The sequence below is a fragment of the Oryctolagus cuniculus genome, chromosome 17, assembly GCF_051225735.1.
Source record: "Oryctolagus cuniculus isolate XC-2025 breed Fujian yellow rabbit chromosome 17, ASM5122573v1, whole genome shotgun sequence".
Taxonomy (NCBI): domain Eukaryota; kingdom Metazoa; phylum Chordata; class Mammalia; order Lagomorpha; family Leporidae; genus Oryctolagus; species Oryctolagus cuniculus.
Window position 1 is genome coordinate 39972087 of NC_142883.1, and position 13287 is coordinate 39985373.

Genomic DNA, 13287 nt, shown 5'->3' on the forward strand with positions numbered 1-13287 from the left:
TTTTTTATTTTTTGCCAGGCAGAGTTAGACAGTGAGAGAGACAGAGACAGAGAGAGAGTTATAGACAGAGACAGAGAAAAAGGTCTTCCTTCCGTTGGTTCACTCCCCTAATGGCAGCCACAGCCAGCGATGCGCTGATCCGAAGCCAGGAGCCGGTTACTTCCTCCCGGTCTCCCATGCAGGTGCAGGGACCAGAGCACTTGGGCCATCCTCCACTGCCTTCCCGGGCCACAGCAGAGAGCTGGCCTGGAAGAGGGGCAACTGGGACAGAATCCGGCGCCCCAACCAGGACTAGAACCCAGGGTGCCGGCGCAGCAGGCGGAGGATTAGCCAAGTGAGCCACGGCGCCGACCTGTATATATTCTTATTTGCATACATAGGGACAGAAAAAATCCACCTTATGGTCATGCCTTCAACCACAAGCTCTTGAAAACTCAGACTCTGGTTCCTTTTTGTGGCCCTTTACCTAACAGAAGGACACTCAGGGGCTGAAGGAAGCTCCATTATAGCCCACTCACCGAGTGCTGAGGACTCCTGGAGGTTCCGGTCCCGTCCCCTCCCCTTGCCGGCCACTCTCTGCTCTCTGCAACCCTCACTGATTTCTCCTTCCCCAGGATCCAGCCTCTGCATCACGCCCAGGCACTGTGGCATCCCCACACTGCTGCACTGTCATAGCTCCGCAGCAGGGCTGGATGTGAGTAATGGCGGAAGAAAAACTCGGAGTCAGGAAACCAGGATGCAAGCCTCAGTTCCACAGATATTCTGAGGACCCCTAACTCTCGAGGCCTCAGTTTCCTCTTACACAATGTGGAGAAACTGTCCCCTCTTTTGCTCATGGAAATTAAAGCAACAAAGCTCCACACTGCGTGTGACTTGGATGTAAGAACTTACTACTGGCTCACCGCTGGGACGAAGGGTCCCAGGAGAGAAGGGATTTCTTGTGTATCCCCTTACAGTGCCTACCATTCTTTAGGCGGCATGTAGACAACATATCTACATGGAGGAGGGTCTACACACTGAAACATAGGTAATGAACTGGTAACATAATGTATGTTGATGCATGGAAAACATGACCATAGCCACATTTCTCCCTCATCCCATCTTCCTCTCCCTCATTCATGTTTCATTACTTTTAAAACATTTATTTATTTATGTACTTACTTACATGAGAATGAAAGATATTCCGTTTGCTGGTTCACTACCCCAAATGCCCTCAATGGCCAGGGGCTGAAGTGGGAGCAGGGAGCTCAGTCTAGCTCAAGAATCCAATTATTTGGAGCCAGCGTTGTGGCATGGAGGGTGCAGCTGCTGCCTGCAGTGCCAGCATCCCATATGGGCGACAGTTTGAGTCCTGCCTGCTCCACTTCTGGTCCAGCTCTCTGCTATGGCCTGGGAAAGCAGTGAAAGATGGCCCAGGTGGGAGATCTGGAGGAAGCTCCTGGCTCCTGGAGCAGCTCCGGCCGTTGCAGCCAATTAGGGAGTGAACTGTGGATGGAAGACCTCTCTCTCTTTCTTTCTTTCTCTCTCTCTCTCTCTTTACCTCTTCTTCTCTGTGTAGCTCTGACGTTCAAATAAATAAATAAATCTCTAAAAAATAATCCAATTTCTTGAGCCCTCACCACTGTTTCCAAGAGTCTGTGTTAAACAGCTGGAATCAGGAGCTGAAGCCAGGTGTTGAACCCAGACACTCTGATGTAGAAGGCAGGCATCCTGATTGGCACCTTAACAGCTAGGCCAAATGCCACCCCCTCATTATTTTACCCCATTTGATTTTATGAAAGGTAGGGACCATGTAAACCGAATTTCAACAAATACAGAACTACTTGTTCAGGACCTACGGAAAAGTCATCAAATGCAAACAGGCGCACACATGCAGTGGGCTCTGATCTGGGCACACTCACACACTTTACATGATTAGAGGGGAGCGGAGGGGGGTGCCCAACAGGAGGAAGCAAGTGGGTGGGCTAGAGGGGACTGATGAGTTGCATAATCAGCAAGTTGTGCTACTTAGTGTACGGTTAATATTATGAGTATAAGGTAACCAGAAATAGATCTTTGTGAAAAATAAGAATGGGAATAGGAGCAGGAGGAGGAAGAGTGGGAGGGAGGTAGGGTGGGAAGAATTACCATGTTCCCCAATTTGTATACGTGAAATGCATGCAGCTTGTATTCCTTAAATGAATTTTTTTTTAAAAATAAGCAAGGTGTGCTGAGGACTGGTTAGCAAGACCAGCAGCTGTTGTAAGCACCCATGCAGAACACAAGGGGGAGAGGGAGTTCCACCAGAAGCCAGGCAGGGTGGTGCTCAGCACCGCTCCCGCTCCAGGCTCCTTTGCAGACTGCAGGCTACCATGGCCAAGGCCGCGCTGATAAAGTTTTTGTTGAAAGCTGTCTGTGCCTGGTAGACTTGAGGACCTCTTGGTGCATTTCCTCTTCTTTGTGATGCAATTGGCTCCTGGAATTGAGTGACAGAAAGAAAACAAACAGTGGTGGCATCTTTCTTTATTTCCTTGCAGGGGAGTGAGGGCAGAGGCAGACTAAGGGAGGCAGACGCCTATAGGCAAAGCACAGGAAATAAAGACATTTTTGAGAAAAAAAAAAATCCACAGAGGCTGGATGGGAAAGGGGGAGGTGGCCGGTGAATGGTCACACCCTTGAGGACGGGAAGTGACAGGAAGTAAAATCAGAAATCAGGGTCTCCAGGTCCTGGGCTGTCTTTCATCCACAGGAGGGATTTGAACCAGACCTGCTTGGTCTCTGTAACAGAAGATGTTTGTGTTTTTAAGCAGAGGTAGAGGCTTAAAGACCCTTCAGGATAAAAATGAGTGTGATCAGGCATGGTCTGGAGAATCCCTATTGCCTAGTGGGGAGGGAATCAGCCCTTCCTTAACTAGGGACCATGGGTACAGGGCTCTCATTCAGGCAGAGGGGCTGGAGTACCCTTTTAGCTTGGGTTAGATTCAATTCCTGGCTCCAGCTCCTAATTCCAGCTTCCTGCTAATGCAGACCTGGCCACAGTTGACATTTGGGGAATGAACTAGCAGATGGGAGCTTTCTCTTTATCTCTGCCTCTCAAATAAATAAACAAAAATACATTTATAAAAGCAAACAAGGGAAAAGTTAAAAGCCACTAGTTCCATACTAAAGGGAGAGGACTCATATACTAATTTTTGGTTATCACAACACAGATTGAAGGTAAGAAACACTTTGTAGTTCCTCTTGTAAACTGTATTCCTTATTTCACACCAGCAATCATTTTTAAGCACGTCCTGTTTAAGTAATTTCTCTATGACATCATTAACCTATCGGATTAAGAAAGTGGAGAGAAGCTGGTAGGGGAAGTGCCAAGATCAACTGTCTGTTCAAAGTCAGAGGAGAGAAGATACAGGAACTCTGTTAGGGTAGGTGGGCCACATTCAGTTCATGTCTAATCTCAGCTTTCATCTGACCCACAGTTTTGTGAAGCTACGGGGCACACAATTCCTACATCAGGATTTTCCAGTCACGAACTCTCAGCTGAGCGTGTCTGGGCCCACAGATTCCCTGATGCACCCAGCCCTGGCCCCAGTGAGAATTTGCCAGGAGCTGGGGGAACAAAGGACAGGATGGAGAGGCAGGAGGTGCCTCTCACCTTCCTCAGGAGTTGGGTTAGAGCAGGGTTCCCACTCTTGCATCCGGGAGAAGTAGGCTCAACCACAGCAGAGAGTGAAAGCATCCATGCTCCATGTACTGGTGAATTCTACTACTGAGCATCTCCTGCAGGCCTCCTGCTGAGAAGGCAGCCTCCAGCATACCAGACAGGGTTTCTGTCCTTTGGCATAAGGATGGGGAGAGGCTTCTGTTCCCGGAGGTGCAACAAATCCTTTACACATTGCATAAGAGAAGAAAAGGAGGCCTGTGACGGGGTGTAGAGTGGGGTGCAGAGGGAGATGGGGAGGCCAGCCAGGGCCTCTCTGGGAAGGCTGCATCCCTGAAGCCAGCTGCAGGGGAATTCTGCCTGCAGAGGGAAGAGTGTGGAACTGCACGAGCCAGCTCAGCAGCTCGGCAGGCCTGCTGGACGGGAAGGGCTCGAAGTCAGGTGAGCACATCCATCCTGAGTGGGGTTGTTTTACTGCACCCCGCAGCCTCACGATGGGAGGGAGCCTCCCCAGGCCCCAGCCCCAGGGAACCGAGTGGGAGGGGGACAGAGCAGCAAAGTGCATGTTTCACCAGTGTTGGGTGATTTGAGTGCACCTGGCCCTGCCATCCTACTGCTCCAGCAGATGGTGACATGGGGTTAATGACCAGAATCCCAGGTTCTAACTCATTTTTATCCCATTAACTGGCATTTACGATGTGGTCAAGCTCCTGTCAAATGGCGGCAGCAGCAGGAGGCCTCACGATGATTTAGCAAAAATGAGGAAACAGCCCAGAGATATCACCTGCTTTCCAGAAGGCCACACAGCAAGTTTCCATCCATTCCAGGGTCTGACCAATTGACCATGCAGCCACAAAGGTCACTCACTCTGTGTGGGGCATGGCTTCTGCAGTTTTCACCTGAAATGACAAAACAAGGCTACGTGAAATCTTTGTAAAGTGCCCATTCAGTGCCTGGCCTGTCTCATGCTGTTCCTGGTACACACTTCTTGACAGATTAGTTGCTCAATGCTCACTGAGGTAACTACAAGGGAAAGGTTGTTGTTTGGGGATGCTTGTGGATAAACCAATCAACAGCAGGGAAACACTCAGGGTTTCTATCAGTTATCTTCAGCCCTTTTTTATGACAATGAAGGGCCTAAGACCAGGAGGGAAAGTTGTGTGCCCAGGCCACTCTTAATCTCAAATAAGAACACCATCTGTATATTAGAAAGGAATGTTCTCCCCTCCCCCAATTAGGGGGTGGTGGTGGCCACGGAAAGCAGCTAGCACATGGTAAGTAGCAAATTAGCATTGGAGCTGATTGTGGATGTCAGCTTCCTTCCTCTCCTGCCTGTCACTCTTCACAGAGGCAGGAAGCTGCTCTCTGTGCCCTTGAGCTTCCCCAAGTAAGGGCTCAGGGAAGGCCTCACGGTCCCCTCCCGGCATACTGCAGGAGCAGCCTCAGCGTCCTAGCAAGCAACTTCACCCCCCTGTCCCTTTATTCATTCAAAAGTGAATATATTTGCCCCAACAGGAATCAGGACCCATGGGCTAATGGGGGGTTAAATTGTCTAATTTGTAAATAAATTTATCTGGAAAGTTCACTGAAAGAACCATAATTATGCACAATTAGGACAGTGCCTAAAAATCTGGGCCAAATAGACCCGCTGTAAAGGCAATCCCTGTGCCCTCTGCACACCCTCGCACAGCTAAGCAAGGCAGTCTTGTAAATGTGATGGAGGAAGGCAATTGTTTAATCCACCAAGTAGCACAGAGCTTTCTTAAAGATCGGGTAGTGTCTGCTGGTTGTATGTAAGCCATGCTGCTAATTGCAAATGAGTCATCAGTTAGAGCGGGTCCTTAAGAAGAGCTCCGTGGGATCATTTTATTAGCCATCAGTACGAATGGCTGTGCAAGCTACAAAATGGCACTACAGTATCTCTTGGTGAGTATTCTGTGACTCAGATGTTCGAGACGATCTGTGTGATTCAAGTCGTGTGGAAGCAATGGTTGTAGACCACAATTTCCAGACTCACACACGCCTGGGTTTGATTCTCAGCCCTGCCACATTTTAGCTGTGCAACCTTGGTCAAGGTGACACTGCTCTCCGGACTCAGCTATCTCATCTGTAAAATGGGCTGCTCTCAGGGTTACTGATAATGATCTGTCAAATGTCAGGCACAAAGCCAAGCAAGCACCCAGTCATTAGGGCTGCTCTGGTCTGGTTCCTCCACCTCACCCTGCAGAGCCCATCCCACCTGGGAAGGCACTGTCGCCAAGAGCCACTTCAGAAGAGCTTGAAGGGACCTTAGGGCTAGGAATGGGGAGCAGAGTGGGGAAGTGTTCTCAGGCACACAGTGCTCTGGGCAAATGCCAGGTTCCAGGGTGTGAAATGGCTCCCCAATCACCTGGAAGAAAACACCAGCATCTGAAAGGGAAAGAACGTTCTCTGAGTTGTCAGGAGCAGGAAGTGTCAATTGCTAAGCATCTAACGTGGCAAGATGCTTCCTAACCTGTATCTCACGTCTTTTGCACAACAGCTCGAAGCCTTGCCATTTTGGAGTGGGGAAGGTGGTGTTCAGAGATGTTTAGTAACTTCTCCTGAGGTCACAGAGCAGTGGGAGGCTGGAGATGCCACTTCAGGTCTGGGTGACCCGGGTGCTGCATCACGCTCTCATGTGGAGTTTGTAACTCTCAAAACAAACCCGTGGGCAGGTGGGCAAGCAGTAAGCAGTTTAAGTGCAGGAGGGGGCACCACAACAACTTGGAGATCCATCTCTGCACACGTGAGAAAGCATGTCTGGGACTGAAATAGGACAATGTGATTCTGTGAAAAGCAGAGGCTTCCTGGGGACAAACAGATTTGAGCTGGCAGGGAGGAGGGAGGAACACAGGGCTGGAGGTGGGAGGGACCTAGCTGGGATAGAACAATCTCATTTCCAAGTGGGCACTGCCTGTAACAGGCACCCACGAGCCACGCTGCTCCTCACACTGTCCCTGTGGTGCAGGGACCAGCGTGTATCTGCCTCTCTCTTCCCTCTCCCCCCACAGCTAGGTTATCAAAGGCAGGGCATGTCCTTCATTCATCTTGGTTTCCCCAATATAGTGCCTAGTACAGAGTTAGAGGCCAACACATTTGTGAAACTGGCTGATGAGCCAAAGATCAGTGAGATAAATCAGGAAGTCTTCCTATACAAGGGGGTGCCTGGGATGGACAACAGAGGTATGGCTTGGTGGAGAGAAAGTATGGAGCTGCTTTGTACGTGCAAGAAACTGGGTGTGTGTGTGTGTGTGTGTGTAAGTGGGAGACAGGGGTAGGAACGCTTGCTCCCTTCCTAAATTTGGGGTGCAGCATTTTGGATCTGCTTTTTGAAACTGTCTTTTGGAGACAAATATGCCCGAGTTTGGCTCCCAGCTTTGGCACCACTAGCTGCATTACACGTACTGAACAGCTTACTTTGGTGGGCCTCAGCTTCCGCATCTGTGTAATGGGGGTGACAACAAGAACAGATACCTGTCAGGATAGCTGAGAGGGGTGGGTGAGGCGATATGACACCCTCACCCATATCGTGACACTTCACAGATCCCTGGCTAGTTTATACTCTCTTGCTTGAAGAACCTGTGCTCCATCTAGGTAGTCCTGCAGGCAGGGGTCTGGGCCTGCGCGTTGGCCAGCACACTGGGTGGTTCACGCTATTTGCATCTGTGGCTGTTCTGCTATTTGAGCTCCCAGGATCAATGCACCACCCATTAAACGCCGTGAGTTGCTCCCAGCGTGCCTCTGGATGCTGTTCTTCAAAGATCTCGCTTAGCAGAAGGTCAGATGGACAGAAACAAATATTCGAGTAAACATAAACCAAGAGGGACACGCTCTTAGCTGCCTCCTCCATCATTTTCCAAGAAACACTGTTTAAACCCCGTGGGCCCTGAAGACACCAGCCTGGCACCAGGCACCTTGGCATGCCTCCGCCCCAGCTTGGCAGAGTGTCTGGGGTTGGCCACTCGAACTTTGCTTCCTTCTTCCTGATGGGGATTTAGCACCACTGTTGCAGCGGGTTCCAGCTCCGGGATCCCCGGCGTGGGCCAAGCAGGCGGCCACACCCACCTGCAAGCAAGGGCTGACTTCCAGTGGATTTGCAGGGGAAAAAAAAAAAAGAGGTAGGCGACTCCAAATCCAATTTTTTGCTTCCACCTATAGCTCCAGCTGTGCTTGTATCTGGCAAATCCTGGGGCCCAATACACACTTCACACAGGCGCCCACGCACAAGCGCGCGCGCATACACACGCGCACGCGCAGCCAGCCCTACCTGGACCCCGCGGCCTCTCTCTTCCAACACCCTCTGACAGCTCTGTAAGGGCGGGTGCTACTTGTTGCTCTTTCTGGCGCTCCAAGGGGCAACCTGGCCTTTCTATCAGCGGAGGGGCTGCTCCGAGCCGGAGGTCCAGGTTCGGGGGTTTCTAGGCATGCCAGTCCTTCCCTCTCAGCCGGACTCGCTCCTCCGCTGACCCCGGGCCGGCTCTGACCCGGAAGCCCACGTTGGAGCCAAGAAATGCCGCCCCCGCCCCCAAGACCCAGTTCCCAAGCGTGTGTCAACCCCTTCCTGCCGCGCGTGGGGGCCGGGGTTCCACCTTGACCGAGGCGCCCCCACCAGGTCTCTAAAGAAAAAAAAAAAAAAGGCCACAAAGAAACTTTCTCCGGGTACCCAGCCCCCACCAGCCCGCCCTCTCCCGCTCGCCCCCGCCCCGGTGCCCTCCCCGACAGCAAGCGGGCGCGGGGCGGGGGAGGGCGGCACGGCCGGCTTCGCGCCCCTCAGAGGTCGCCCCCGTTCTCTCCCGAGACGCCGAGGGTCGAGCCCGGGTCGGCGCCCTGTCGCGAGCGCGCGCGCGCGCGCGTCCCCCGCGTCCCGGCCCCGGCCTGGCGGGGGCGGCGCGCTGCCTGGGCGCCGAGGCGCTAGCCGCGGCCGCCGGCTTTTGGAATTCTGCCCGGAGGCGGCGGCGGAGAGGAGGGACGGAGGCCGGCGGCGAGGAACGGCATCCGGAGTGCGAGCGTCGCGGGGAGCGAGGGAGCGGCGGCGGCGGCTCGGGAGGCTGAGCCGCCGGCCCCTCCGCAGTGCATCAGCGCGGCGGCCCTGCCGTCCCTCAGGGCGGCTAACACGGGGCTTGATGCACCGGCGAACAGGCTCCGAGCTGCTCGGCGACTTGTTTTAAGCATCTTCTCCCTCGCTCTCGCTTTTAATCTTGTCTCTAGTGGCGTGTGTAGGGGGGAGGACTTTATTTCCATTGGCTAAGCGCTCCCTTCCCACCCACATCCCTTCCACATCACCTTGGTGTCTCCCTAAATAAAACCAGCCCTCCTTATCGCCTGGAAAAAATCAGGAGCTAGAGTTTGAATGGGTTTTATATAAACACTCACCCCTGTCAGCGTGCGGCTGGGCTCTCAGCAGAAACTCACAGCGTCTGGCCTGATGCTTGCCTGGTTGCTCTCCCCCTGGATCGCCAGGGTGTAAAAGCACAGCGCGTGGACTGGCAACTCTGCCCTGAAATCTCGTCAACCTGAAGCCAGTTGCGGAACTGCACAGGGTCCCGATGGACCTCAAGGAGAGTCCCAGCGAGGGCAGCCTGCAGCCTTCTAGCATCCAGATCTTCGCCAACACATCCACCCTGCACGGCATCCGCCACATCTTCGTATATGGGCCGCTGACCATCCGGCGCGTGCTTTGGGCTGTGGCCTTCGTGGGCTCCCTGGGCCTGCTGCTGGTGGAGAGCTCCGAGAGGGTGTCCTACTACTTCTCCTATCAGCACGTCACCAAGGTGGACGAGGTGGTGGCCCAGAGCCTGGTCTTCCCGGCCGTCACCCTCTGCAACCTGAATGGCTTCCGGTTCTCCAGGCTCACCACCAACGACCTGTACCATGCCGGGGAGCTGCTGGCCCTGCTGGATGTCAACCTGCAGATCCCGGACCCGCATCTGGCCGACCCCACGGTGCTGGAGGCCCTGCGGCAGAAAGCTGACTTCAGGCACTACAAACCCAAGCAGTTCAGCATGCTGGAGTTCTTGCACCGCGTGGGCCACGACCTGAAGGATATGATGCTCTACTGCAAGTTCAAAGGGCAGGAGTGTGGCCACCAAGACTTCACCACCGTGAGTACTCGGTTTTCAGTTTGCTCTCTCTTTGGTCCTCTTGGAAAGTGGCGCGCCAGCCGTCTCCTGCATGGTTGGAGGTGTCTCTGTGCTTTGAGCAGGAGAGGGAGTGGAGCCTCATGGCAGGCCACGAGGGTCGTTGGTTGGAGTCGTTGGAGCTGGTGGTAGAGAAATGACTTGCCGGGCCGGAGTTCTGTGGTTGGTTTTCCATGTGAGCGGGGTCGCAGGAGCTTGCTCTCGGGGGGACACTGCCCCACACACGTGCTGAGGGAAGAGGAGGCCTGACTTGTCTGTCATCCGGGTGCTTGGTATCCGAGCTGTGTGATTGGAACAGCTTGTCATTGACGAGGTGGCATCCTCTCTCTCTCTGCCTTTTTCTCTCTCTGCTCGGAAGTGTCATCAGGCACTGCATCCTGTGGTCCTGGCTGGAGCTGAAGCTGTGAGAGAAGGGGGTGTGGGCCCCAGGCAGCCTGGATGGCTCCAGTGGCTTTGGGAGCTCGCCGGAGCAGCTGATGCTGCAAAGGGTGGAAGTCTTTCTGCTTCCTTTTCTTGTGTGGATGCTGAGCTCCATGTGGCAGGAGGAGGAGGCCGGGGATCCCTGGGCTCCATCTGGTCTCCTGGCAGGTTGAAGCAGAGAGCTGTCCAGAGTGCTTGGGCAGAGAGGAGGGTCTGGGCAGAGACACCCATGCAGGGTGGTCAGTGAGATGCTTGTGAGGGTGAAGTATTCCAGCAGCCTTGGCTCGGAGCTTTAGCTTGAAACTCACAGGCTGGGCTTTCTCTATGTACAATTGCTTCACAACGCGTGTGGATGCGGGAGGAGGGGTGTGGGGAGGGGGCGAGCAGCTGTGGGATTGGAAAGCTTGGAGGGGGAGTGTGTTGCTGAGTAAAGAGGAAAGCCGAGGGGATGTGGCTTACGCTCAGGATGGGCTCACTGGAGGGGGCAGAGAGGGAAAGATGGGAGGAGAGCTGCTGCTGCCAGGGTTCTCTGCCCAATTAGTGGGCTGCTGGGCATAACTTGGCATAACAGGTCAGACAGCAGCTGCTGACTCCTTGCTGCCAGGCACGTCTGGGGCGTCAGGGGCTGTGGGACCCTCTGGAAGTCCAGTGTGGCTACTTGCCCCACGAATGCCTAAGGAAAAGCGAGAGCTTTTGAGTCTCAGAGCCTTGAGCCAAGAGGCAATTGCAAGTTCTGGATGGCAGGTGCAGCCGTTGCAGAGGGACTTGATTGCGTCATCAGTAGCACCTGTCTGGGGTCCTCTGCCTAATTAAGACATTCCCTACCTTTCCCGTGGTGCATCAGTTCCCCACCCCCTCTCAGATTCACCAACCTCTCGCTCTGAGGTTCTTGTAATGCTACAACCAGTCTCGGTCCACAGCCTCTGTGCTTGCTGTTGACTGTCCCTGATTCTGGAAAAGCCCCAAGTGCTAGGGGCATTGCCTCTCGCAGCCTGTGTGCTAGAGCTCTGTGTCCTGGGGGAGCCGTTTTGTATCATCCCTTTTAAACATGGGGAGGAAGAGCACAGCAAAAGCAGCAGTAGCGGATGCTGAAGAGGAAGCAAGCTGAGCTGGGGGAAGGGACCCAGAGGATTGGAAGCTCTTCTAGATGGAGCAAGCAGTGTCATGTACTAATGATGTCTTGGGTGGCTTGGGAGAGATGGGGAACATCCTTCATCTTGGAAGCTGAAATTATCACTGTGTTCCACCCCATGCTTTCTGGTGCCTGGCAGCATCTGCTTCACCACTGCACCATGCAGCTCAGAATTGCACTCAGTGGTTCCCCTGTCTGCAGGAACATTTGGACACAGAGAGAGGGTGGCACAGAGAGAAACCGCAAGGGGGAGCAGACCCCAGACTGAGTTCTCAAGCAGCCTCACGACCACATGTCTGATGGATTCCTCTGAATTCATTCCAAATTCTGTTTAGTACAAGTAAGGGTGTTTTGCTCCTGGGCTGTTCTTTTGCATTTGGCCCATTGTTTGAGTTGTTGGGATCCTGAGGGTCAAAGGTCAGGCCTTCGAGCTTTGACCTGTGCTTTTTGACCTCTCCAGGATTCCTCCCAAAGAATGAAGTTGCCTGTGGATAAGGTTTGTGTCTCAGTTGGTGGCATGTCATTACCTGCCATCCTCTCTAAGTACAAGATTAATCTGTTTGAGTGTTGATCCTTGCACTGACACTCTGTGTATGAAGTTCTTCAGCACTGAAAAGAGGTGAGCCTTAGGGATGCTCTTTAAGCTGTCCAGAGAGTATAATAAAGGACACTCACTGCAGAAAAGCTAGAAGGGGCCCTGGGGGAGGCTGGTCTTCATTCATTGGTCACAGTGGGCAGTCACGCAGAGCCCAGAGGGGCATGACACTAAGGTTGCTCAGGATCTAGCAGTGAGGAGCAGAACCCTGATCACCCTTTGTCTCCCTGTCCCTTTGGCCCAAGGTGTAGGCATGCTTATTCAGGAGCTCCCATACCAGCAGAGAGCTGAGGGCCTGAGCAGGTGGTTGTCAGAGAAACCAGCTCGCCAGCTTTCTGCCTCATTCATTCTCTCTGCTGCACATCCTTCTCCCGTTGGTTTATTTACGTGGCTCTGCCTAGGGTTGTACTATGCTGGGTGCCTTCTTTCTGAGTGCTGTGGCTGACTTATTAGAGAAGTTAAGTATGGGGGAGGGAATGTCACAGGTGGATGGCTTTTTTCTCTATTTCTTTTTCTCTAAAGCATACCGAGTGGCATCTCCAGGACTAATGCGTTAGCATACGCTTCCTTATTCCAAGTTCTTAGCTGGTGTGCAATGAAGTGCGTAATACCCTTTAATTAGTGAACGAGCTGTGAGTCTGGCAGAATCAGAGAAAGCTGTTTGTGGAGACTAAGAGTTCCCAGGAAGCCAGGTGTGGAATACTGACTGCCAGGTAAGCAGGTGTGCTCCATGCTCATGCAGGTACACCCTTAACCCTCACCTGGGACAATCTGATTTCAAATAAGCATACACTTCTCTTTCCTGAGGAAGCACAAGAGACCGTTGATTTCAGAGCATGTGCTCAGAGGAGATTTCCCTGTTGAACTGGAGTGGAAGGAAGGAGGAACAGGGAGTCAGACTTGGGGCAGGGTTATATGTGTCTCTTGTCATGATATTGGATGATCTGAGTTCAAGATTAACAGCAGGAATATAGGTTTGAAATCTAGCTATATAATTTTCTTCCTTATTCCCTGGTTGTATCTCTTGAATACCTAACACGTGAGAGCAATATGTGACTTTCTAACCCACAAGACTGTTGGCAGGATGAAACATGGAGCAACATATGTGAAAGTCCTTTTGCGTATTGTGCCAGTTACATAGACATAAGGTGTGGTTCTTCTCTGTATTGTAGGAGGATTGCTATCTAGCCTACTTGTGCTGAGTGATGCTAGAAAGGATGAAACCAGGGGTAGGGGAGATGTGACTGGTGCTTTCTGTGTTTGGAGCAGGGAACGGTTAAAGCCCAAGTACTGAGACAGGGTTGTAGAATGGAGGTCACAGTTGGTTCAATGGGTAACTGTTGCT

The 13287-nt window shown here is 52.8% G+C and overlaps 1 protein-coding gene and 1 long non-coding RNA gene across 3 annotated transcripts in view; one reads left to right on the forward strand and one right to left on the reverse strand.

Annotated features, from left to right (window-relative positions):
- Positions 1-10: 10 nt before the first annotated feature.
- LOC127484364 (uncharacterized) lies at positions 11-9166 on the reverse strand. 2 transcript variants are annotated; one of them, XR_007911275.3, is made up of 3 exons: positions 9032-9166; positions 4422-4536; positions 11-2455 (listed from the first exon to the last, which is right to left on the reverse strand). It is a non-coding gene; the product is annotated as an uncharacterized LOC127484364 (long non-coding RNA). The 2 variants fall into 2 exon arrangements; XR_016223840.1 differs by lacking the exon at positions 9032-9166 and adding an exon at positions 7926-8281.
- The window catches only part of ASIC2 (acid sensing ion channel subunit 2), a 1136817-nt gene continuing 1131999 nt past the window's right edge, over positions 8470-13287 (forward strand). Inside the window, exon 1 of the mRNA XM_051824639.3 lies at positions 8470-9759. Coding sequence (XP_051680599.1) covers positions 9205-9759 — 555 coding nt within the window. The 5' untranslated portion in view covers positions 8470-9204. The remainder of the gene's footprint in view (positions 9760-13287) is intronic.